The sequence below is a fragment of the Synchiropus splendidus genome, chromosome 4 (assembly GCF_027744825.2).
Source record: "Synchiropus splendidus isolate RoL2022-P1 chromosome 4, RoL_Sspl_1.0, whole genome shotgun sequence".
In the NCBI taxonomy this organism is placed as follows: domain Eukaryota; kingdom Metazoa; phylum Chordata; class Actinopteri; order Syngnathiformes; family Callionymidae; genus Synchiropus; species Synchiropus splendidus.
In genome coordinates, this window is record NC_071337.1 from 28,710,984 (window position 1) to 28,735,641 (window position 24,658).

A 24,658-nucleotide genomic window follows, 5' to 3' on the forward strand; every position below is an offset into this window, starting at 1 on the left:
TGGACAATGAGCTGACGTCAGAAAGCTTCCATCACATTCACTTGTGACGCAGGTTGACAAACTGGGTGGAGAAGTTTGAGGAGGGACACGAGCATCATTGAAAGAGAGAAAGTGTCACTGGACCTCAGTGCTGTTTTGTAACTGCGCAGACGAGGCTGGATCAGCTAAGAATAGTTGAGATGATGGAAGTCGTCCTGACCCGACTGCGGGACTTCTCCTGCAAAGACACAACCTTTGACGGAGGTAAAGAAGAAGGAGTGACTCGACGAAGGGTTGACTACCTCCAGGGTGAACGTCCAGCAGGTGGAGGTGGTGGGAAACTGGATATTGCTGGTGCTCTGGCCTGGCTGAGACGAGAACTGGTAGGGACAGCGTTTATGTCTGTATGTTTTGTTGTTTTGGTGACTGTCCTGCAAAATGTGACCTGTTACGATCACCATCACCATTTCACCTTGGCTAATCGACATGACATACAGTACCTGATGCCTGATGGGAGACAGATGTTTGGAACTTTCTTGAATTTTTTTTGAGCCAGTGAGTCAAAATTCTTAAATGGAAAAGCCAGCCGAGAGTCTTATTTATGACTTTGGAAAACCAAATCATTTTGTTCCGTTGCAAAAGCCTGATGGCATTTACTTCTCTGTTGTTGACAAATAAATATCTCATGGCTACAATGGATGCGATGCATGGAAGCAATTGTTAGTGTTGTGCTTCTCTTCATGCTTAGTTAAATTCCCACTGCTGTTAAGACAACTTAATGGTCCATTATGTTGAAGGTCAGGGCCATTTATCATCAGAACAAGACGACCATTCTGAATGTCAGTGCTGTGAGTGTCAGGCTGCCTTGTTGACCTGCTGTGTGTGTTTAGGTGTGAGCGTGTTTGAGCTATTGTTTGACATTGATTGTCACAGTCTGATCTACAACTTGGCGTTTAATGCATTCACCCGGACAACTCACCATGGCAACCAAGACCAAACACACAGAAGAGTCGCACGTGTGAACAGAAGGTCGGCGGAAATCCAGTTAAACCTCCAGGATTACATATTATTAATGCCAACCGTTTACATGAGGTGCATAAAATTCTATTTTAACTTTTTACCCATCATGTGCAGTCAAGTGCAAAAAAGTAAAAAAATAAAATACATGATGATGCATTATGATGAGTATTCGCGTCTGAAATCTGAAGTAGAATCAGGGTAATCTGCATAAAACCCTGTATGTTCTTTGAATTTTAAGCTGAATCAAAAGTTTTTGAAAAGTAGATTTGTACCCATCACCAAGTAATTTGATTGTCCACACATTCTTTTCACGGTTGGCCATCACACAAAGAGCGTGTAGAAAGAACACAGTGCAGATTGGCTCAGATCTTACTTGGATGGTTGAACACATTCCTAGCTTCTTGCGCCAGGCTTGGATGAAGCGAACGTGCAGTTGTGAATGTCTTACTCTACAATGTCTGTACTGACATGTCCCCCGAAGTGGAGGGAGACGGAAAATTAGCATTTGAATGATGAGGTTTAAGGCCGAACCAGACAGAACCAGCTCGGTTTGATCAGAAAAAGTGCTTCAAGGATTTAAACTGGTAATTCAATGAGTCACGTGGCAGTCTCTTATTTTGTTCTGTGACACCCATGAAGAAAGGTTTTTAGAATTTTTAACTTTATCCAGAGCTAAAGCGAATGTCCCTGCATGATGTGCTCACTGAGAAGGACCCTGATAATGACGTGCAGGAGTAAAGGAATGACTAGATGTTTCTTTAAAAACACATTGGACATACCCTGTGTCCATGATCCCTGCTCTTTCTTGAGTGCATGCCAAGGTCTTACTGTCAATTTTATGCACCACAGAAACTTCTTCTAGCCCTGTCCCTGTCTCTACTAAACCTGTTGGTCCAGCTCCCTCATTGTCTCTTCCTTGGTCAGTTCCCTATCAACTTCCCTGACCTTCCGCTATCTTGATCATCATCTTGACACACCTATCCTCCTTAGGTCCTCCTCCAGATGAATGACATTCATCATGAATGTCTTCTTCTCCCATCTCCAATATTGATGGTCTCTCCTAACTTTGTTTCTGAACTTTACCACTCACTTCTTATCTTGTCCTTCACTGTTACTCTGGCATTACAGTTATCTCCACCCTGCCACCACACACATCTTCACCTACTTCATCTCTCTCCATTACACTGGACGATTGAACCCCTTTTTCACTCCCTCATTTGCACTCTTTCTCCAAGACTCTCATTCACACACATATTCTGTCTCGCCTTTCCTCTTCTCCCATACTACCTCCATCACCTCCCACTTACGCTAACCACAAATCACTATATCATCAGCAAACAACATGGTCTGTGAAGACCAGGGTCTTGTGGTCAACAAAGGGGCAAATAGGAGGAATGTTGATTTTGTTGTTTCTTGGTCTTGATACAGATGGAAATGAGATCCCAGGACCAGGCTTTGGTCAGGCAGCTGATGGAGCTCCATGCCGGCATCCAGGAGCTCAAACAAGAGCTGTCTGAGGACGAAACATACGAGGTTGACGATGAGGCGGGAAGCTGTTGGGACTCAGAGAGCGATGGAGGAAGTGGCAGTATCTACTCCGGCTCTGGAGATGTCAACTTTTCCTTCCCTGTCAAGAAATCACCTTCAAAGTTTTACTCACAATCTCTTGCGTCCAAGTCCCTCAGTCGGAGAAGCTCAATGCCATGAGGCAATAAATATCATCAATCCTTAATGTTGCCAAAAGAACAAGAAGGTGTGTTTTATGGTTGGTTCTGAATTAGCTCCAATATGTTTACTATCATTGTTGTGTCATAAACAAATTATACACCTATGGCACGACTCTATATTTCTGCCAGTCACACAGCAGATGTTGTTGTCTTATTTACTTTAATGCTCACTGATTTTGGTATTCTTTCAACAATTTTACTGAATTTAGTTTAGTTTGAAACATGAAACTCAAAACGTCTTTTGGTCCCACAGGCTGGACAAATGAAGTCCATTTGGCTGTTTCCATTGAAGTTCACTAATGAATGTAACAATGTAAATAATGCTGGCATTTTGACGAGCGCTTCCTCGTGAGATGAAGATTGTAAATGTATTCGAATGATGTACCGCATGCAGGCACCTTGACTGACTTGCAATACAAACTCTTACCAACATGTTTTACATAGAAATAGACTTAGACTGTTTATTAAGCGAAGACAATGTCATGATGGTGTGACAATAAATAGACTGGTGCAACCCTGAACAGGACTGAGTGTTGGTTAACTGACGAATGTATGTATGTTTGTGAACTCTTGAAGTATTTAGTCTTAATGTTTTAATCCACAGGTACTGTAACATGTCCAGTATGCCATAAGAATAAACTGTTTAAACCATGATGATGATGTTTCCCTCTGTTTTTGATACATGATGAATTGTTGTTCTTGTTGCTCTGGTTTCCTCCAGTCATTGTAAATCGCTTGACAGTTCTTCTTAATAACATGTCGTGGAACAAATGTGATTTAAAAAAAACTTTAATCTCACAAAGCATACTTGTTTTTAACAAATGTTTTCAAGGACTTGGTGCACCAAAGTGTCACTCTGATGGATCGTTCCCTCCCACCTCCACACCCCTGAAACTCTCCCGCCTCAGTCTTTGGATCTCAGTGTTGAGGCCCAGCAATGTCTGAGCCAACTGGAGGTCCTGTGAACGCATTTCCAGCTGCAGCAGGACGACAAAAGAAGCTCCATGAGTGCAATACAATGACTTCATCCTCCAGTTCTTACGGTTAACTGAGCTTTATTGGAAAACATGAAAACAAGTCAACACACTGACGCTACCACTGTACTGTAATTAGATTATTCAGATATGTATATTTTCTCTTTTGTTGTTGCCCAATAATAAATAAATAAATAAATGAATAAACAAAATGCAATTATCACTTTTGATTTTTTTTTTTTCAATGACGTGAAGTAGATTGAAAGAACTGTGTGTATACTGACTATACTAGAAAATGACTGAGAATGCATTTCTTCCTCTTCTTATGAATGAAAACAAAATCTAACATTGGTAACTACTTATAGACAGACTAATATTTTTTTTGTATTTAGTGTTCGAGTATTACTCCTTGCATTTATTAGTTCTGCTCTATAAATAAAACCAAGGCATAATAGTAATTTGAATTAGTATGCTGTCATTTATGAGTATAAGATCAGATTAATATACAATTCATAAAGAAAAAAAACTATGAATTAAGTAGACAAGCAAATAAACCTTTTTTTTAATTTAAATTACAGTTAACTTTTTATACCACAGTATTCCTGAGCTAATCTTGTGGTGATGCATGAATCATATCTGCTCACTCACCAGCTCAGACCTAAGCCAGGTGATGGCTCCATCAATCTGTGCTCGCCTTAGTTCCTCATTGGCCTGCTGACTCCTGCTGATGCTGAGTGGTCTGACAGATACAGCAGTGGCCTTGTGATTCTCCCTGGCTTCTCCACTTGTCCTAAAAGCGTTGATCAGCTTGTTCTTGATGTTCTCCAGAACCATGGTGGAAAGAGTATCCTCTGTGTGACTGTCTCGGTTCATGTTGGTGGTTGAAGGTTTCGGTAAGCTCCCCACATGTGTTGCCTTCTCTTGTCGAGCTTTTTCAGGAGTCCGTCTTTATCCTCTGTTGTTGCTGAAGAAGTTAGTGTGTGAGGCAGCTGCCGGCATGGCTTCTGCTGCGCCACTGCCTTGTTTTGTCATTGTTACTAAGCAGAAACTCCTCTCCGCCTGCTCGCCCCCACTCCCTCTCCCTGGGGTAACCCTAATGAGAATGGTGGAAGATCTTGGACAAAGACTATTGTTGCTCCCAGAAAGAACTGAAAAGACCCCCCCATTACTGCTCACCCCTCCTTCTTCTCTGCCTCTGTTCTTCATTCAGTCGCACCATACAAATCCGGTGTGAGAAATGTGAGTGAGCTTTCACTTGGTCCCAGCGCTTGTTAGTCTGTGTGATGTGCTGCACACACATCCATCAACTCTCAGGAAATCTCCTGATAAAGACGAGTTTGTCTGTCGTCAGACAGGTTCTTTGAGAGACAGACAATCCAGCAGCCTTTTTGCAGCGAAATATAAGCAGATCCTTTGTGCTCAAGTTGAGTCACCTCCCAGTGGGGTTTGTTAGATGGTCTCTGGAGCCTGAGAGCACTTTCTTCTTATCTGGAGACAAGCCTTTGATGGGACGGAAGCGCCCTCTCCTGGTGCGTCTGTGGCGTCAACGGCAAGGAGAAGAGCTCGTGACTGCATGGATGACGAGTCCGTTCGTACTGGTGAATTAGATATGTGCAGCAAGTGTGGTAACTTGTCCAGGGAAAGAACCACAAGGAGGAGGCCCAGGGCCACAGCCAAGTCACCTGAGCTGCAGAAATCAGTTAAAGGCGGCGGTGCATTTTTTCCAACCTTCATTTGCTTAAGGCCGAAACCTGACTCTGGGACCACTCCAAATGTTACAGCGGAATAATTTATCTTCGTCGCCACATGAATAAATAATTAAATGAAGTGACAGCCTACGCTTTAATGCTCGCACCAGGGGTGTAAGTAAAGTTGGACCAACTTTCAGACTGAGGCAAGAGTTCTGTTTCCACAAGGTCTTTTTTTTTTTTTTTTTTTTAAGAAGTGGGGTGGTAAAGGACACATTTACACTATGTCCGACGAAAACATCATGTTTGGACACTGGCTGAATTAAAAAAAGAATATTGCACATCTCACATTACGTTACAAAGTATTTATTCTTATTCTTATTCTTATTCTTATTCTTATTCTTATTCTTATTCTTATTCTTATTCTTATTCTTATTCTTATATTCTTATATTCTTATATTCTTATATTCTTATATTCTTATTCTTATTTCGACTGCGCATGACAGCAACATCAGCAGCTCTCCGCCGGCGACGGTGGACAGAGGCTCGCCATCTTCTGTGAGTGTGAGAAAGAGAACAGAAGCGAAATGACGATAAAACACCGACAACGCCACAGGACCGAGCTCCTAAGCGGTAGGTCTGTTCAGTGTCACTGAATTACACGCGCGTCCAACCGCGTCAGAAATGACCGCTGTGACTAGAAAAATCACGCAGTCCCCGGAGGCATGGCTGACATCACATCACCTGTTGGGACAGCGCGTCGTTACTGACAGAGATGTTTTTGAAATTGTGTTCAACGTCACGTTTGACATCGATGTTTTATTGTCCACCCAATCCAGAATGACATCATCGATGATTTTGTGCAATGAAAAACAAGCATCATAGGTTCAATAGTTGAAAGTCAATTCAGGTAACAGATTTTAATTCGTAACATTGAAGATCTTTTTTCTTTTTTTTTGATGAAAGGATCGACACAGGCTTTGCGTTAGGCTCACGTCATAATGTGATACTAAATAATCATAATGACACATTTAGTGTAATAACGCATTTACTGAAAACGAAGCGTCATGATGTGATGTCATCCAACAGGTGCACTGACTTTATTGATGCAAAAAATGCTTTCACAATTAAAAAAATATAGATTTTTAATTCATCTCAACTCATAATCCTTTGTATTAGGGACACTCGAAATTTTTTCTGGTGCATAAAAAAACAAAAAAAGTGCGTTATTATGGTTTGAATCCTACTGATGCATTAAGACAACGACTGGCAGACAAGGAGCTGATTTAGCTACATGCAGGTCGAGACACTTAAGAGAGCAATGGAGCTGGCGACACTGTGCTGTGTTCCGGAGGCCCCCACAAGCACAGAACAAATCCTCAACAAGTTAACTACAGGTTGTTTCATTCATTGATCTGGGATTTCCTTAAAAATGGCAACTATACCACTAATCATTTCACATACAAACAAATACATTTAAAATAAAGTGTTGCCTGGTGACACCAATTTCTGCCCATCCAGATCCATCCCTGGCTTTCCTCATCTGACCCTCATTCCGTTTATCACCATGACAATATAGTAACTGTCTGCCCATCCTGTCAGAACACAGTCTTGTTGCTCCAATAAGTTCATAGAAATAAATGTTTGAATAATAAAAAAGACTTAGTCCTCATTCCAAGGCACGGAGAGAGTGGGACAGAACTTAAATACGTGTCTCATCAAAGGCAAGGTGACGTAATGGTGGTTGACTAATTAAAATACTTTCAAGTGAGAATGACATCCAGACTGTTTACCAATGCTGCGGCATTAATAGGGAACATCCAAAGTGATAAAGGTCAACTGAGTGTGGTTATGTGGGTTAAAGGTTGCAGGCAAAGCTGTGCTGTCTAAATAATTCCAAGTTTACTGAAAAAAAATACCTCTAGTTAAAGGTTTGATAGATTTTGGGCAACAACACACTAGTTGATATAATTATGGTATGATTTAGATGGGAGCTAAGAGTTAACGATAGCACACCAATTGTATGCTGGTGAATAATGTGAATTAAGGATTTTCTGATACATCTTCCATTAATAAATTTATCTAATATTGTACATTCTTGTAAAACTCTCAGTCTAAGCCACAGGCTCTACAGACGCCTCTTTTATTAACAGTCTATAAAGGCCACGGTTCAACAGATAACTTTTATAGCCTATTGAAATAAAATGTGGAAAGTGCTGATACTGATATTGCATGCTGTTAAATATCATTTGAATGAATAATTAGAGCCCTAAGAAGAAGTTAATAAAGTGATGGTGCGTTGCTCTGGAGGCGTGGCTTCTGGGTACAGTACATTGAAAGGGGTGGTTGCAAAGAAAACCAACCGTGCTGTTCAGAGAGTGATTTTAGCATTTGTCTAGTCACGTGTGGCCAACTCAAGCGGGTGGCTGTAGCTGAATCTATTTGTATTTCCCTCACATACTCATTTAAACTGTTATACATCTTTTGTGACATGGAAAATTTCCTGATTTTGTTTCCTTTCCCTCTCAAGGCCGTGGATCCTCCCCTTCCCTCCACCCCCTATGGTGAGACTCCCTGTGAACAATGTTCTACGCACATTTCGTACTCAGCAAGCGGGGGCCGCTGGCCAAAATCTGGCTGGCGGCCCATTGGGACAAAAAGCTGACCAAAGCACATGTGTTTGAGTGCAACCTTGAAAGCAGTGTTGAGAGCATCATCTCCCCAAAGGTAGAGCATCACCTGCTTTGTTTAGTGACGCAGACTCCTAACTTGTGAATGTGTCAGGTGAAAATGGCTTTAAGAACGTCTGGTCATCTCCTGCTGGGTGTGGTGAGGATCTACCACAGGAAGGCCAAGTACCTTCTGGCTGACTGCAATGAAGCCTTCATCAAGATCAAGATGGCTTTCAGACCAGGTACTCAGAATCTAATCCCAAAATTATGTTAGCATTTTTGTCACTTGAGTAAATGCAAGAATGCCGAAAGACTTGGTGTCGTAGATATGTCCTGTTGTTCGCCTCTCAGGTGTGGTGGACCTTCCAGAGGAGAACAGAGAAGCTGCTTACAACGCCATCACCCTGCCAGAGGAGTTTCATGACTTTGACCAACCGCTGCCAGACCTTGAGTGAGTTCCCCAAGCCAGACATTAGCTTTAACATTAACAGTTGTGGAAATGTAGTTCAGATTCATGAAAAGCGAACAAGAAGACCAATCTGGCAAGTCCGTCCAGTGGAGGCAGGCCACGTGTCGCGGCTGAGGACGAGTCACCAGTCACTAGTCTTCAGGATCTCAAGATTTGTATGGCGCTGGTACTGCTGAGTGAAAGCTAAAGCATTGGTGTCACTCATTCATCTTGACTCACCCGACCAAAGTTTCCATTGTTCATTCCTTTTGTTACTTGGCCCAAACTAATCTCTTCTGCTTGTTGCCTTTTAGTAGTGGTTTATGTAAACATCTGATAGTGGAATTCAGTGTGCCTTTGATCTGAGCTGGTAACTTGTGACTTTTGAGACTGAACTTCCAGAGTGGATGACCTTCCTTTCTCAAAGTAATGCTGCAATGTCATGCTTGTCATGCCATAATATGAATTCTAACAGTTGTCAAATAGGGCTGTCAGCTGACTTCTGCATCATGGTATTGTTCCACAAATGAGCCCTGACCAGGTGCAGGAACAACCATTTCTCATGGTGACATCATAAAGCGAGGTTTGCAGAAAATCAAAGGGTAGCTGCTTTGAGGAACACAGTCTTTTCTTTTGTGGTTACTTCCAAAATCTTGCTAGCAGTGATCGATGTACAATTTAGAGAGAAGTGCAAATAAAAGAATAAAAATATTAAGTCAGAAGGCATGTCCAAACTTTAAAAATTCAAGTCTCCCATTGACAGTGACATTGACGTGGCTCAGCAGTTCAACTTGAACCAGAGCAGAGTGGAGGAGATCACCATGAGGGAGGAGGTGGGAAACATCAACCTGCTGCAGGATAATGACTTTGGTAAAAAACAAAACAAAACAAATATCCTGATGAGGTTGTTTAGAGCTGATAATAGATGATGTCATGTGCAGCTGATTTTGGGATGGACGACAGGGAGATGATGAGGGAGGAGAGTGCGTTCGAGGTGGACATCATGGGATCGTCTGCCTCCAACCTGCTGCTGGAAGCTGAAGCTGGAACCAACCAGATGGCCGACAAGTCCAACCACTTGGAGTATGATGACCAGTACAAGGATGACTTTGGAGACAACCCCATGGAGAGCAACGAAGGAGGCATGCTGGGTAAGATCCTTCTTTTTTGCGGGGGTGTTTATTGTGAGTATGATTAGAATGACTATTTTCACAGTGGACAAGCTACTGAGCAATGAGGATGGAGGAGGAATCTTTGATGACCCCCCTGCTGTCCCGGGGAGTGTGATGATGCCGCAGGACCATGGAGACGATGACGAAGACTTTGATGCTCTTTCAGGTCAATTACACTGCTCTCTTCCATCAGTTGGCAGATTCTAAATAGTATAAACTAGTTTTGAAGTCCAAGACTATCATTTGTTGCTAGCTGGAGCCCCAGACAGTCCTGACTCGGGACCAGCTGAACCTCTCCCTGCAATGATTGACCAGACCGAGCAGACAAACCTGGCACACAATGAGGAGGAAACCTTCGCGCTGGAGCCCATTGATATCACAGGTGATATGTCTCAGCTCCTTTTTGGCTTTAGCCGACTGATCGCTCATCGGTGGTTTATGTGCGCAGTCAAGGAGACAAAGGCAAAGCGTAAGAGGAAGCTGATTGTGGACTCTGTGAAGGAGCTGGACAGTAAAACTATTCGTGCTCAGCTGTCAGACTACTCCGACATTGTCACAACGCTGGACTTGGCTCCTCCCACCAAGAAACTGATGATGTGGAAGGAGACAGGTGGAGTTGAGAAGCTTTTCTCTCTTCCTGCACAGCCCCTCTGGAACAACAGACTGCTGAAGGTGATGAATCCTTTAAAGAACAAGTGTGTTGAGATAGTGAGTGAGGAACGGTGCTCATGTATTTCTTCACTATTTATAAACCCAGAAACCCTGAAGAGACATCAGTTATTGTAAAGCCTTTTTAATTGACTTATAACTGTGCTGTAAAACAACAGTGTTGTTGTTTTAGAACCTTCAAGTTCAAGGAAACATACACCAGATGCAAATATTTTTTTGAGAAAATTTGCCTTCCATCTGTGAATCTTTATGTGAATCTTTGTGTTCGCTTCAGATGTTCACAAGGTGTCTGACACCCCTGGTGCCAGATGAGCTGAGGAAAAGGAGAAAGGGTGGCGAGGCTGACAGTCTAGATGAGTTCCTCAAGGATCTGGAGAACTCTGAAGTCCCCAGAGAAGAAGCATCAACCAACCAGCAGAGAGAAATCATGAATGGTATAGAATGTTAAATCATCCAACTTAAAATGCCTTCATCTGACATCTTTGTTTCTTCAGACCAAACCCTTTTGGAAGAGACAAGACCTCTGCAGACATCTGCAGTGGAAGGCAGCAGGACCATTCCTGATGAAACTGTTATGCCCCCACCATCTTCACAGCATGGACTGAAGCGTAAAGCCCAGGACACAGAGCCGGCGCTGCCTGTAATTTGCCTTGATAACTCTCGCCTCTTTGTTTCTCTGGTGTCTCTAATGTGCTCCTCACCTGCTCTAGATGGGTGCACTGGACCAGCAGCAGCTTCAGGGGCCCAAAGCCTCAGGTGTGTCCCAGCAGCTGGAGATCACTAACGCAGAGGGGCCCCCAGAAGATGCCACTGCCACTAACATCAGTCACTTGATCGAGCTGGACCTTTTTGGAGACAAGGTCAAGAAGAAGAATGATGATGATTCGGAAGAGGAGGTGAGAGTCAGACAACTCTGAAGTGTGATTATCAGTTCCACTTGTCACTTCCAAGTGAGTTCCAATGCTGGGTCAGTTTTTCTCTGTGCTTTATTGACACATGGAAAATTGATTCACTGTCACATAAAGACAAAAACAAATTAATAGGCGTCAATGTGTAATGCACTGGCTCCCAACAGGAAGAGGAGGAGACGCAGGGAGACCAGGATCAGGAGGAGAGAAGGTGGAACAAGCGAACCCAACAGATGCTTCATGGTCTCCAGGTACGTGGTTACATTTATTTTATATGAAAGCTGCACCTTCACTCTCAGCAAGTGAGTGAGACAAGTTGAAATCGGATCCTAATTTTGTTTCACAAAGTTATGTGTCATTTATGCGTCATTCATATTTCACTCTTACATTATTTAATTGTGTTTTGTAATGTTTTTCCTGAGTCTTCCTCTTTGTCTTTGGGAATTTCCTGACAGGGGTTGCCACAGCAATTCAGCCTTTTCCTTTTCTAAACTGTGCATTTTTTCTGTTTTGAATTGATTTTTTCCCTTTAATATACTCTGTATACTCTGTCTTGCTGTTTATATATTTAAATGATAATTTCTTTAAAATTGGATCTGTGAATCTTTGCTATTGTTGTTATTATTATTGATTAGAATTGCTCATGCATTTTCCCACATTTGTTAGAATTTCAGTTATTTTTTATAAAGGATGTAGGTTTACATCCAGAAAAAAATGTTGCCAAGCATAAATTTTCATTCATGAAACAGGAATTCTACAAGTTAAAATCTAGTCTTGGCACAGCTGTCAATGCTGGTGAATGCTGGAAAATGCAAAGGAATCGAAGAACAGAAGACTCTCAACAAGCCAGGAGTAGTTGAAGCCCATATAGCAAGAAGCACGAAATAAACCTGGAAAAGACTCACAGATGAACACTAGATAATGTGAGGAGAAGACTAGGACTCAAAAGTAGGGTTTGCAATATCGAAAATGAGGCTTCACGTTATGACAACCAGTTCAGGAGTCTCTGAACAAGTCCAGCACAACTGCTTCCAATTTACTACGATGCTATGACTAGGTTGCATATTCTTTCGATGTAAATGATGACTTAAGAGTCACCATTTTACTTCACAGCGGGTGATGGCTAAAACTGGGGCCCAGTCAGTGAGCCTTTTGGACCTCTGCAAAAACAACAACAGGAAGCAGGCTGCCGCCAAGTTCTACAGCTTCTTGGTTCTGAAGAAGCAGCAGGCAGTAGAGCTTGTCCAGGAGGAGCCTTACAGTGACATCATCGCCACACCTGGACCACGGTTTCATGCTATCTAGACCGCCTGCGCTAACTGTCCTTCCTTAAGGTCAAGACCATGTTCTCCTGGCAGGTAGAGTCGAGGTTACTGTTGATATTTTCCTCTGTTACATGACTGTATTGATTAAATAGAGAAATTAGTTGAATTGCAAAAAAAAGTTAGGAAGGTGATGAATGTTTACAAACCAAGACTAACCTTTTCAACATAGTCACATAATTTGAATGTTCAAAAGCAACACAGCTGTTGGGAGCCTTATCCCTCTGCTTTATTCTTTAAAAGAATTGTTTGTCAATGCACTATTATGGAATCACATTTGAATGATTTCAGAGAAGTTGTGATGACAGCATGGCTGCTTGGAATGGATACATTTATGTTACTGATCCATTGCTTTCGCCATGCAACCAAAAACGCAAATGTTAAGGCCAAAAACAATTCCTAATAAATCCACCTGTCCAGTGAAATGACCTGTGTTCTTCAACGACATAACATATGTGTTAAATAGATGATGTGAGACTTACTGATCCGGTGGGGGATGATGGGTGTGATTTATAGGGGCACGTTTGGTGTGCATCTCTAATGGAACAACTAAGAAATGGCGTCTTTTCCATCTTTTCTCGGTGTTTGACAATAGGCGTAAAGTGTACTTGTGTCAGTTACATCAAGTAGTTTACTTGATCATTTGAAATATTGGTAACATGCAAGTCACGACTTCTTTTGGGTCTTCTGACCATTAAGTCCGGACAAATGCATCCTCAAGTCAGGATTTGTCTTTTATTTTCATTGGGCTGTCATCCATTTTAATTTACTATCTGAATTTCCCTCGTCCTTGTCTAGTTTCTCCTTGTTTTTAAACCACTACCAAGTAATTTTGCTAATGGTCATGATGTGCACTGAAAAATACTGTATATTTCTGTATCAAAATCAATTTAAAATGTGCTCCCTTGCATCAAACTATTCCAATCATGTGTGCAATGCCTTGTCTAGAAATGGTTGTGCTGCAAAGCACCACAATTGAAAACAGTGTAAATAAAGTAACCTAACATATGTTGGAAAATAAAAGTTATTACTTATTATACGCAGGTTGGTCGTAGATCCTTAAACAATAATAACAATACTGCTGTAATGTAATGTCTGAAATAATCAGGTGACTTACAATCCAAGCATGCCATCTGTATGGATGCTGCCGACAAGTGCAGTTTTGTGTCATTATATCTACATGGCTGTGGTTGGCAGCTAAGTGTCCAAATGTTGGCATGCAGTAATCTTACGTCCCCGTAACACGGCTGATGCTGCTGCACCTTCATTAATCAACTGTAGTTTTCTGCACTTTAAAAACATGCCGATATGTTCTTTGTCATAGCAACTCAAAGCCTTGAAATCTATTTTGAGGTTCACTGCCATATCTGCATGCAAGCTTTATGCACTGAACAAAAAACTTATGAACAAAATCCTGCTGGTAGTATTTGTTCTGGAAATTACTTGAAGATTGGTAATTACTTGAGGATTGTTGAATGTGTTTATATTTTCATAGCTGTGACTGTAGTCATTTGAACGTATCATATATAATCCAAGACACCTTGTCTTTTTGATTCATGTACCACTGCTGCGAGCTTCGTAGCATTAGATAGAAGGTAAAGGAAACTTCTACAGAACTGTATGTATGTTGTACTCACTAAAACTGGCTAGCTGGCTTGTATCATTTAGATCAGTGGTTCTCAGACGGTCAGACTGTGGAACCAACCATCACTTTTTAATGGCAAGCTGGGACGCAAAGTCAAGAAGAAAACTTCAATTAAATATCTTTTTTTAATGAGCTGTCTGAATCAGAAATATTACACACAGTAGAATGACATGTCCAACAATTCACCTAAACTTTATCAGCAGCTAAAATCTGAAGACCTCTTCATTTGGAGGAAAGTAAACAGCCTTTGAAAACACAATGTATTGGGGGCTCCATTTACCATGAAGCAGTGGTTCTATATCCTTTGAGTGTCACAGTAGTTGTAGCTCTTTGTGTTGAGAAATTGTGCCTGTAAGTAACCATCTGACTGAATTAAGAGGACTCACTTTAATGTTAGCTATGGTCTGAAACACCTCTGCAACCCACCAGTTGAGAAACACTGACTTAGAGCATCATTTTAAAAGTGAACCAGATGTACTGTTATATTTAGTAAAATGTCTGTCAACTGTGAGACTTCAACAAATAAAATGATACTAAAATTGAGTTTGTTTTGGTTCCTGAAAGCCATGCAACAAATGTACTATACTGTGAGTCAAGTTTGAGCTACAGGATAAGCGTTTACAATGACAGTGCTTTCCCTGTTTATTCTCCCCAGCAACACTGACAGGTCTTTGTGACTACACAGTGATGTTGGTATTGTTCAATATTTTCCATTGTCCATATATTAAAATAAACTAAAGATGGAACAGTGATAAGCACATTTATGTGACACAAGCTTGTGATAGATTTCTCACACTTATATATTTTTAAAAAGTGTCGCAGTTAATCAAATTTGAAAAAAAAACATCAATTTTCTAAGTAAGTGAGGCAAACTGCAGTTGTTTACAAACAGTTCATTTACAGTAACACAGCCTCCAGACTTTCTGATGCAGTTTTCGCCTTTATGATTATCATGGTCACTTGTTTTTTTTTTCCTAAACAAAAAGCCTCCGCTGACCAGCAACATCATGAGGTCACTGCAACAGTTTCTCCTCCATCTATCTTGGGTTTTTTGTGTCTGATCCGTTTCCTCTTTGCCCCATCCTCAGTTTTTTTCAGCGGTGGTGTTGGAACTCCCTTCTTCTTCTTTTTCAGGCAGCTCAGTGGGTTGGGGTTGCTCTGCTTCTTCTTCCTTTTCTTCCCACGCCTCTCTCCATCCTTCTGTGTAATGCCCTGCTCCTCCTTCAGGCTGCGTATGCTCTGCTGCTGAGCAGGGCTCACAAGCTCGCCCAACTGGACTGCCTGAACATAATCCAGAGTCGACTGGTTGGGTTTGTCCAGCACTATAGTGTTGAGCACGATGTAGAGTAGAGGGACTCCTGGGATCTTCCTAAGGCCTTCAGTTACTGTTTGGTCCTGTAGAAACAAACAAAAAAGCATGTACTAAGAACTTCTAATCACAAGAAAATATACAATTGTACATTATTTAATATATGGAAAAATAAAATAAATATAAAAATATATATACATATAAAACAGCATATTGTAGTGTTTTGTACACATTGAAATGGTTCAGTTATTCAGATAAAACGGACTGTAATATAAATATTAAAGTTTTAACTGAAATTTAAAATCAACTCTTGGAAAGGATATACATTATTTATAAAGTTTCTTCAGGTAACTGTTGCATGAATATGGAATACATGATAAGATGTGTAAAACCTGACTGCTGCTAGATGATTGTGATTGCAACCAAAAAAGGCAGTGACCAGAAAGTGTTTTTGATTTGTAAAATCCAATCAGTTAAGTAAAGACCAAGTGCCAGTAGATCACACAGGAGCCCTGGATGTACGTATGAGGGGCGCGCACACACACACAAAGTGATGTAAATCACTCAACTGCTCTGAAACAGTTTGATCATGGGTGTACACTAACTAGTGAATCCTTCCCCTTCCTTCATCATCCCTGCCACCAGCTGAGGAGCAAAAGTTCTGGGAGAGATAAGCTTGCGTTTCCCGCTGTTGAGATGTAAATTATTTAGTTAGACATACACTTATTCATTTTGTTTTACCTGTGTGGCTACAAAGTAGTGATGTGGGTTGTTCCCCTCCAGCATCGCCAGTAGACATTGGGAGGCCGACACCGGACTCTTAAAGTGTGGACACTGCCTCACCTGGAACCTCTGCAAAATGATTTTAGCTCCGTACAAGTCTTTCCCGAGAGCCTCCAGTTCCTTCAGTGCGCAGCTGTTGAGCAGGGACAACACCGAACTTCAGTTTTACACATTGTAACACGAGCATGGAAGAGCGCTTAATATATTCTAATGCTGAGTCGCCATCATGGGGAACAATGACAAGAGTCCAGAGACATTCGTAGCGAGACTTACTTGGTGGTGCACAGCTTAACCTCTGCCATGAGGTATTTGGGAAGCTGCTCTTTAATCTGGATCTTGTTTTTCAACGCAGCCTGACAGAAGGTTCCATCGATGAGGACCTGGTAAGGTTCTCTGAAGAGAAAGTTGTATTTATAGAACAACAAACTTTTTTTCGCTTGTTTCTGCCGCTTTATCTTCATTGTGAAATGTAACAACTACGCAACACCAAGCCTGTAGAATAAAAAGAGAAAGGAGGTTTCGCATGCACGTTACACACGCGAGAGTCCATTAGCCTCAGTCGCCGTACAGAAACACAATTCAAACAAGGTTCCGGGGCAACAATAACAAGACTTAAAAAAAATCTATTTGTGAGCTTTTTGGGGATAAACAACGTCTAATTAAGTGTATTGATACAGGACATATTTTTTTTTCAAATACAATGTGGCAAGCACAACTTTCATTAGATATTTTTGTAAAAAACAATTTACCGTATTATTTAGACTGTAAAGATCTGACGTCATTTAGACACAAAAGACAGTTTAGAAATCTGAAAAATAACCCTATTTATTTTAGCTCTTTATTTTGATTCCGAAATAACTTGATACATTATTGTACATAAAAGCTGAACACGCCCTCTGTCTCGGAAGCTGACTTCCGGTTTTCTCCCAGTCGTGCATGCGCAGTTGAATGACAGCGCCTTCAGCGCTAACATTAGCCTGGTCGGGCCAAACCTGGTGCAGGACTGTCAGGTTCACTCTCAAGTCCAGTGGAAACGCCATGGCGGCCGCGGATCCCCGCTCTTCGAGCGACGGCAGGTCTGCTGGCAGAGGAGGATACGAGCCTGGTGAAAGCAGCAATGACCGAGACGGAGCTGGCGGCAGCGGTGCCGACGGCGAAAGGGAGCGAGACCGAGCCACCTTCGAGTGCAACATTTGTCTGGAGACTGCCAGAGACGCTGTCATCAGTATGTGTGGACACCTGTTCTGGTGAGAAACAAGCTTCGGTTTAAAGTTCGTGTTTCTCTTCATTCTGTGAGTCTACTTCACTTACTCGCCGATAAGGCCTTCTGTGACTTATTGTGGCACCGACGACGAGTGTTTAGTGGGCGATGGCAGCCAAAATGGCTCTCCACTTGTTGTGTGATGGTATGTGAGTGAACTTTGACCCACAACAGTGAGCGGCTTGCTACTCATTTTTCCACAAACCCGATCTTGTCGTGTACCACGTGAATGTGTTGATGCTATCATACGCGACTCAAGCCAAGCGTGTTTACATGAAATCCAACGAGGCCAGATGCATGAAAAGAACATACTTGTAATACTCGGTGTAGTACTCATAGGGGTTGGATTTCAACCGAACGAATTAGGCAGCAATCATAACTGAGTAGAAAGTATACTAGTCGCAATTTCAAAGGTTTCCATTGAGCAAATATTTGGTCTTAGTGTGTTGATTCACTTGGAGCAAATCTTAAACATATGTAAACACTCTTTAAACTTGGCAAGGGCTGACAATCTACTGTATTCCCTGACTGGAACTCAATTTAAAACCCATTTGCTTGAATATGGAAGATAGTCTCTGAGAACAAGCACCGTGACTTGTAGAAAAACACATTTCTTGCTTGGCATTATTAAAAATACTCATGTTTACATGGTTCAACCTACACCCTGTACTATGCACAGTAGAAAAGGGTTTATTACTATTTATTTCCCTATTTGTGACAGATGTATTTAGTTTGAGTACTTTTGTGATGATTTATTTTGTGAAATGATTAAATGGGTTTTAATGGGTGATATTAATATTGCCGATAAACTATGTAGATATCATAAGCCATCGTGTAAACTGAACTTTTGAATGTTGTCAAGTGGCCCTGTTCTGCCTTTCTTTTCTTTTTTTTATCTTGTTTTCTCATCAAAGCAACATTTTAAATATTTTTGTTCATCAAGTTATATTTTGTTTAAGTTTACATAATGCCTGCGTCGCTGAAAAAAAAAGGCTGTTAAAACCGGAAGAGCAACAAGCGCTGCTTTCGCACTGCAGGCCTGGCACCTTTTCAGCCTTTTTTTTTCCCCCCAGAAACCATTTTGATCTAGAACTGTGCTCTGCATGAGTTCTCATGGACATAAGAGTGGCACAGGTTGCGTCACCGCCCCAGTACAGGATTGCTTGGTCACACACAATCGTACTCATAGCTGTCAGGGAGGAGTTGACAGTGTTTATGTACTCGTTACAGTAATCTGTCTGCAAATTCAATAAAGAGATAATTTGTCTTTAAATATTGGTCATATAAACAGAGAAAGATCAGTGCTCTCTCTTCTGCCTGTGACTTGTGAGCGCTCCAGAGTTAATCAGTGATCATTTCATCTCCATGTACCGTGGGTCTTAACTGACTCACAACACAGTGGTAGTAGGTGCTGTGTTCTAACCAGCGCAGTGGAGTGTTGGGGCCCCTTTTATGTTGTTGCTGATAGTACGAGCGTCCACACTGTTAACAACGCTTACGATTTATCCTATTGTGATCCAGAACATGACCATGTGCTTAGCTAAGCCACAGTATTCATTTTTAAAAATTATTATTTTAGTGCTGTATGGCCTTTTTTTTTTTGTGCTGTCGAAATTTTGCAGCACCGCATCTACCCAGGTTATAAACAAATGGCCTTCAATGCATTGCAGAGTCACGAGCCAGTCCCCTGACTGAGATTTCTGTGTTATGTCAGTGCTTTGACAGGGGAAACCTTAGGTCATTTGAGATAACCTGGTGTGACTCGGTTTACTTCACGGAGTATATCACCTGTTATGACTCACGCTGTACTTGATTTGTGAAACAGAAACCTAATTTCCTGGAAAACTACTTCAGAGTGTTAACTATACTTGTTTTCTGCAGAAGGGCCTGGGGATTGTGGTCTAAACTTGACTGAGTTTAAAGTAGCTCTGGGCTGTGACTGAATACTGTATTTGTTGAACACAAATGTTAGTGAGAAAAATTCAACACTTGCTATCTGGATGCAAGAAGTCTCATCACATTTATGTAGTGAGTTGTCCCATCGCTGGTGGCTCCAAATGGTTCAGACCCATGAAAAGCTTGATTTTCCTTGACGTGAGCAGGTTTGCTGCAGCAAACCCGAAGTCTCCCCTGTTGAAGGGCAAAGAGAATGCAGGCATCCCCGTCTGGAGAGGATGGTCATCACCCTGAATTGATAGGATGTAGGCATGTAACGATATGAAAACTATAAGTCACGTTTGAATCCTTCCACTATTTTATGGTCAAAATGTCTGGCCAGCTTTAATTCGGATGATTGTATTTCTGTGTCTGACACCCAGATGGCAGTTGCCAGTTGTTGGTCATTTAGAATTAGACATTAGCCCACCGTGCTTGGTTCTGTTCCCAGTTCATGGCTCTCCTTCGATGGTGCTGTCCACTGTGCTGGGCTGAAATGGCTCCATTTCCTGACAGAACAGGCTCCAACACAGCTCAGGATGAGAAATTCTGCTGGATGAAGAGAAATGTTTGCCGTGGATCAGCATGTTGACTTTAAGTAAACTCTTCCTCCTCACTCTCTTTAATCATTGACATGTGCCACTGCTCTATGCAGTGAGAGCTGATGCAACAATTTGGCATGTGACCTGCAACCGTCCCTCGACTCACTCAGCTCCCGTGCAATGTGATGAAACAGCTGATGCAACTGACGGTGGAATTGTGGAATGTGTTGATGACCGTCGTTCACCCGCAGCAACTCACGGTCCCAGTTGCATGTAAACTCAAAGGCGCTTGTAAATAACTGTCACACCAAACATCAAGAGTGTTTGGGGGAGTTACTTACTCATCATATTTGTTGGGTAATGTGTACAGTAAGGAGTCTGCGTATTGTATTAATCGTTTATTTTCTCTCCACAGCTGGCCCTGCCTTCATAAAGTAAGTTTCTGTCTTTTTCTCATTTAATTGTTTTATTTTTTTTTTTTAACGGATGGCAGCCCTTCAGGTCACACAGTGCCCTCGGGGCAGCTTGCGATTTCTAAAAGGTCGGCGACCCCTGAGTTAGGAGTTCATGGGAGCTGTAGGCAAAAAAAAGGAAAAAGGAATCCTCCAAATGGATCTCTTTGTGATTGATGAACATCCTTTTTTCATGCCTCTTCATAATATGATCGTGACGTTTCATCCTACTATTTCTGTAGATGTGTCAACACAGAAGAGCATAATTGGGTGCCCTTGTACCACTGTTTTTCCACATGCTGTTGTTCTGGTGGCTCACTTTTTGAAAATCAAGTATTTACTTAAGATGGAAGTTAATATTATCATTATTATTACATCATTAACTTGCCTTATTATTACTCTGCAAACTTCCACACTGCACTAGATTTTTCTTTTTTTTTTTAAACTTCTGAATTTTTGACCACTGTTCAATAACCAATGCAAACGCATGATAAATCTCTGACCACAGTCTGAATGAAGACTTAAGAAACCTTCTGTAGGTGTCCTGAATTGTGGTAAGCCCACGTGTGATGTAACTTTAGTGAAGAGAGCACTTGTTTAAATTGACTTAGTGCAGCTTACACACTAATGCAGTTAGTGTCCTTGTTTACTAGGTAGTTTACGTGTGTGGAGCTACTTGGTCATGACCAAGAGGCAGAAAGAGCATTTTCCAAAGGAAAATAAATGAGTGCTTTTGTGGATCTGTTAATGTAAACACACATGGGCACTCACACATACAAAGTCTTTTCTCTCATTAATTCAGAATTACATAAACCATCAGAGAGTCACAGAGTGGCATGAAACGTTTTATAGAAGACAGCAATTTTTAGGTTTTGTGAGGGAAATGATGGATGTGACGTGTGTGAAGGAAACAATTTCACGCACACCACTTCCTGACATAACTTGCATCAGCACACAGAGCTGGTGTTGGTGACACTGTAACGCATTCTACTCCTCAGTGGCTGGAGACGCGGCCCAACATGCAGCAGTGTCCGGTGTGCAAAGCAGGAATCAGCAGAGAGAAAGTCATTCCGCTGTATGGTAGAGGGAGCTCCAGTCAGGAGGACCCCAGGTATTGGTGGTGCTTGTGCACATTAATTTCAGTCCGTTTGGACAGTGTAACCCAAAGATGTCTGTTGTTCAGGTTGAAAACTCCACCGCGACCTCAAGGGCAGCGAACTGAGCCGGAGGCAAGAGGAGGGGTGAGTCACACGTCAAATGCCTTGAAGTTGCTGTCATTCAATTGAAGTTGCCCTTTGTTTTTTTTTTTATCTGTGTCTAGAAGTTGTATCAATAGTCCAAATTAAGCCGCCTAAATGTGTCATGAAGGTCACTTAGATTCGTTAGATCCATCCAAAAGCACACTTTTCTTCTCATTGACAGGTTGATGCTGACATGTTTTGTTTCTCTCACCTGCTCACAGATGTTCCCGGGTTTCGGCAACACCGGCTTCCACATGTCTTTCGGCATCGGTACTCTTCCCTTTGGCTTCTTCACGACAGTCTTCAACACAAATGACCTGTTTCAAAGAGCAGGTGAGATACAGAGTGGTGACGTGGAAGCTGTTGAATGTGTCTGGAATGTTCTCACACCTGACGGAAGTCCTGATGAGAAAGAAAATCTGAGAGATTCATAGATGTGGGGAGGGCAGGAAGAGGGTAGGGTTGACTAGGAGGATGATCAAGATAGGTTAAGGTTTTGGAAACTGACTTGCTGTGGCAATCCCTGACTAGAAATGCAGAAATATAATATATATATATATATATATATATATATATAAACAAAGAGAAAGAGAAAAAATATATTTTACAGTGCTTTTGAAGGAAAACTATTGAAGTCAAAAAACTTAAATAATAGTCTACAAACTTTTCCAACTGGTGGATTTGAACATTTGCCAACCGATCGTGGAACATTAAAAATTGATTCATTGCTCTTCACATAATTCCTTTTTACAGAAGATGTTTCATTTGTGCTTGGCTGATGTCTTCCTCTGTCACTTACCTCAGATCACTATCCCAGCGACCACCAAGCCAACGGCAACTTAAACAACGGCAACCAGAACTGGCAAGACTCCCTCTTCCTGATCGTCGCAGTGTTTTTCTTCTTCTGGCTGCTGAGCGTGTGATCATGACGACGATGCACAAAACTCATGGACAACAGTGGGCCGCGATGGAGCGAAGGAAGTGTGTTAAAATATTGAAACCACATTTTGCTCAGCACTCTTTCATCCTCGAGAGAGTGTTGTTGCTGATCGCCCCGAGATAGTTTGAGAAATGTGCTTTTTGTCTCATCCTGGTACTCGTTCCATTTGAAATAAACACTCACTAGAAGGCAGAGGTGTTTGATGCTCCCAATACTTGTTAGCCTGAAAAAGACATGGACCAAATTGGCTGGGGTCATGACCTCCTTTGCACTCGGTATTATGTGACCCGTTGAGTCTGGTCACATGGTACTGGAACACACATCTTTGTTGCATTCAGTGAGTTCTTACAGTTATAGAACAGAGTGGTTACTGCCTGTATAGCAACTGTTAAAGGCCAAAGAGTAGCAGAGCTCTGGTATGAAATCAAAAGTGATTTCCAGTTCACCATCCACAGGAAATATGCCTGTCGAACGACGACTCGCTGGGCAGAGAGATGTTGTCTTAACCCACACTGCCACTACACTGTGAGCTTGTTTGTCGAGCAAATGTCTGGAGCTTGAGCTCAACACAGACTGATTTTCGATGATGTACAATTGTGTTTGCTTGAGGAAAACAATGGAATTATATTTCAATTAACTCCCAAGATTCCAATGATGATCTTAGCTCATCTCGTTTTACAGAACTGAAAATTTTCAATTTCAGCTCTCCTCTCTCTCCTCAAGTGAATTTATTTATTACAAATTGAAATGAATTGAGCGTGCTGCCCAATGACATGCAAATTCATATTCATTTTCTTAACTAGACCTGTAAATATAATATCATTTTTGTGTGCGTGTGGGTGAGCAGCAATGGAGGAATTTTAACTCACTTTTGGTTCATGTTTGGTTGCTAGCTGATTTGTAAGAGGACACGAGTTCATGATCGACGTAGATGATAAAATCATCCTTCGTAACCTTCGTGTGTTCCCTAATCTACATGGCTGTTTGACATTAGGGTGAAAGGTCATCTGTCTGTGCTCATTTCCTACTGGCTGTTCAACACTTTGTAGTTTCATGTGGCTGTGACTGAACAACTGGTGGAGTTGGTGTCTGTGAATAAAGTTTGATTACAGAACTAGTGCGTTCTCCTGACTCAGAACTAATTGTTGCTAAGAAACATTTCAAATATATTGATGTAATGTTGTTGCTACCGTTTTGTTCTTCAATAAGATGGCAATATATAAACAACAGTTCTCTGGCCTCAATGAAGTTCTCCACTTTCATGTGTCTTCATCCTGTAGTCACACGTTTATTTCATCATTCATCCATAATGACTGGTGACTTGGTGTGGATGGACGACTGAGAGCTTTAGTGAGCTCACAAACATTGTACTTCCGGTATCAAATGTAGGGCTTCGACTTCCTTCAGACAAAGTTGATGTAATTGTACTTCTCCAAAGAAGGTGGCTGGCTGTCCTCATCCATCCCTTCATGACGTCTCTAGGAAACTCAGGCAGAACTGCTACGGACCCCTCCTTTGAACTGTCCCCTCAGGCTGCAGGCTGACATCAGCATGGCCCAAACAGCTGTTAACCTCCTGACCACAGCACTCACATTGTCAATGTGCCTTTTATTTTCTTATTGCAGCCAACATCACAAGATCCTGTGCTCTTCACTGCCTATAACATTTTTCTGAATCTAAAATAATGAGCAAAATACATGTTTAACATGCAGAGCCTCCACCACCCTGGGCACAAGGGAGGAGTAAAGGCAGTCAAATCTATCCATGGAAACCTGAGTGATTCTAAGAATTTGAAGCGATGCAGCAAAAAATAAAGGAAGAAATGGATAAGAGGCTAGATTTCTTTTTGGCTATATAGTTAAATACGTTTTTGAATTACATTTTTCGGCATATTGTCTATTTTGAAAAATTGTATTTCTAACCATAAAAACTCTCATCAGAATCAGAATCAAATTTATTGCCATGGTCAGT

At 41.6% G+C, this 24,658-nt stretch overlaps 4 protein-coding genes and 1 long non-coding RNA gene across 7 annotated transcripts; 3 read left to right on the top strand and 2 right to left on the bottom strand.

Annotated features, from left to right (window-relative positions):
* Nucleotides 1–3,886, top strand: si:ch211-153f2.3 (uncharacterized). Its single transcript, XM_053861903.1, has 2 exons — nucleotides 1–362; nucleotides 2,428–3,886. Exons 1-2 carry the CDS (start codon nucleotides 180–182, stop codon nucleotides 2,704–2,706), a joined length of 462 nt encoding a protein of 153 aa, XP_053717878.1. The 5' UTR covers nucleotides 1–179; the 3' UTR covers nucleotides 2,707–3,886.
* Nucleotides 3,500–8,869, bottom strand: LOC128756978 (uncharacterized). Its single transcript, XR_008414343.1, has 2 exons — nucleotides 4,349–8,869; nucleotides 3,500–3,703 (listed from the first exon to the last, which is right to left on the bottom strand). It is a non-coding gene; the product is annotated as an uncharacterized LOC128756978 (long non-coding RNA).
* Nucleotides 5,886–14,763, top strand: LOC128756973 (double-strand-break repair protein rad21 homolog A-like). Of its 3 annotated transcripts, none has more exons than XM_053861898.1 (14): nucleotides 5,886–6,021; nucleotides 7,919–8,115; nucleotides 8,173–8,302; nucleotides 8,412–8,511; nucleotides 9,272–9,378; nucleotides 9,450–9,659; nucleotides 9,724–9,846; nucleotides 9,934–10,062; nucleotides 10,129–10,352; nucleotides 10,624–10,783; nucleotides 10,844–10,989; nucleotides 11,060–11,245; nucleotides 11,425–11,508; nucleotides 12,371–14,762. In XM_053861898.1, exons 2-14 carry the CDS (start codon nucleotides 7,972–7,974, stop codon nucleotides 12,560–12,562), a joined length of 1,935 nt encoding a protein of 644 aa, XP_053717873.1. In that variant the 5' UTR covers nucleotides 5,886–6,021; nucleotides 7,919–7,971; the 3' UTR covers nucleotides 12,563–14,762. The 3 variants fall into 3 exon arrangements, with proteins under 3 accessions (XP_053717873.1, XP_053717875.1, XP_053717874.1); XM_053861900.1 differs by lacking the exon at nucleotides 5,886–6,021 and adding an exon at nucleotides 7,257–7,319 and having other exon boundaries at nucleotides 12,371–14,763; XM_053861899.1 differs by lacking the exon at nucleotides 5,886–6,021 and having other exon boundaries at nucleotides 7,750–8,115; nucleotides 12,371–14,763.
* Nucleotides 14,342–18,547, bottom strand: utp23 (UTP23 small subunit processome component). The gene is made up of 3 exons (XM_053861901.1): nucleotides 16,590–18,547; nucleotides 16,275–16,449; nucleotides 14,342–15,619 (listed from the first exon to the last, which is right to left on the bottom strand). The coding sequence occupies exons 1-3, from the start codon at nucleotides 16,775–16,777 to the stop codon at nucleotides 15,230–15,232; spliced, it is 753 nt and encodes a 250-aa protein (XP_053717876.1). The 5' UTR covers nucleotides 16,778–18,547; the 3' UTR covers nucleotides 14,342–15,229.
* Nucleotides 17,237–23,926, top strand: rnf5 (ring finger protein 5). Its single transcript, XM_053861902.1, has 6 exons — nucleotides 17,237–17,563; nucleotides 20,470–20,488; nucleotides 21,505–21,617; nucleotides 21,690–21,747; nucleotides 21,969–22,080; nucleotides 22,552–23,926. The coding sequence occupies exons 1-6, from the start codon at nucleotides 17,265–17,267 to the stop codon at nucleotides 22,668–22,670; spliced, it is 720 nt and encodes a 239-aa protein (XP_053717877.1). The 5' UTR covers nucleotides 17,237–17,264; the 3' UTR covers nucleotides 22,671–23,926.
* The last annotated feature ends 732 nt before the right edge of the window (nucleotides 23,927–24,658 follow it).

What these genes read in the sequence shown, in the direction of transcription:
- si:ch211-153f2.3 (XM_053861903.1), top strand. Translation starts at nt 180, where the DNA reads ATGATGGAAGTCGTCCTGACCCGACTGCGGGACTTCTCCTGCAAAGAC. An exon ending in CCTGGCTGAGACGAGAACTG is followed by an intron (nt 363 to 2,427) that starts GTAGGGACAGCG and finishes GTCTTGATACAG; the next exon opens with ATGGAAATGAGATCCCAGGA.
- LOC128756973 (XM_053861898.1), top strand. Translation starts at nt 7,972, where the DNA reads ATGTTCTACGCACATTTCGTACTCAGCAAGCGGGGGCCGCTGGCCAAA. An exon ending in CAACCGCTGCCAGACCTTGA is followed by an intron (nt 8,512 to 9,271) that starts GTGAGTTCCCCA and finishes TCCCATTGACAG; the next exon opens with TGACATTGACGTGGCTCAGC. An exon ending in GCTGCAGGATAATGACTTTG is followed by an intron (nt 9,379 to 9,449) that starts GTAAAAAACAAA and finishes TGTCATGTGCAG; the next exon opens with CTGATTTTGGGATGGACGAC.
- utp23 (XM_053861901.1), bottom strand. Translation starts at nt 16,777, where the DNA reads ATGAAGATAAAGCGGCAGAAACAAGCGAAAAAAAGTTTGTTGTTCTAT. An exon ending in GTTAAGCTGTGCACCACCAA is followed by an intron (nt 16,450 to 16,589) that starts GTAAGTCTCGCT and finishes CCTGCTCAACAG; the next exon opens with CTGCGCACTGAAGGAACTGG. An exon ending in ACTACTTTGTAGCCACACAG is followed by an intron (nt 15,620 to 16,274) that starts GTAAAACAAAAT and finishes TTGTTTCTACAG; the next exon opens with GACCAAACAGTAACTGAAGG.
- rnf5 (XM_053861902.1), top strand. Translation starts at nt 17,265, where the DNA reads ATGACAGCGCCTTCAGCGCTAACATTAGCCTGGTCGGGCCAAACCTGG. An exon ending in TCCAGTCAGGAGGACCCCAG is followed by an intron (nt 21,618 to 21,689) that starts GTATTGGTGGTG and finishes TCTGTTGTTCAG; the next exon opens with GTTGAAAACTCCACCGCGAC. An exon ending in TGACCTGTTTCAAAGAGCAG is followed by an intron (nt 22,081 to 22,551) that starts GTGAGATACAGA and finishes CACTTACCTCAG; the next exon opens with ATCACTATCCCAGCGACCAC.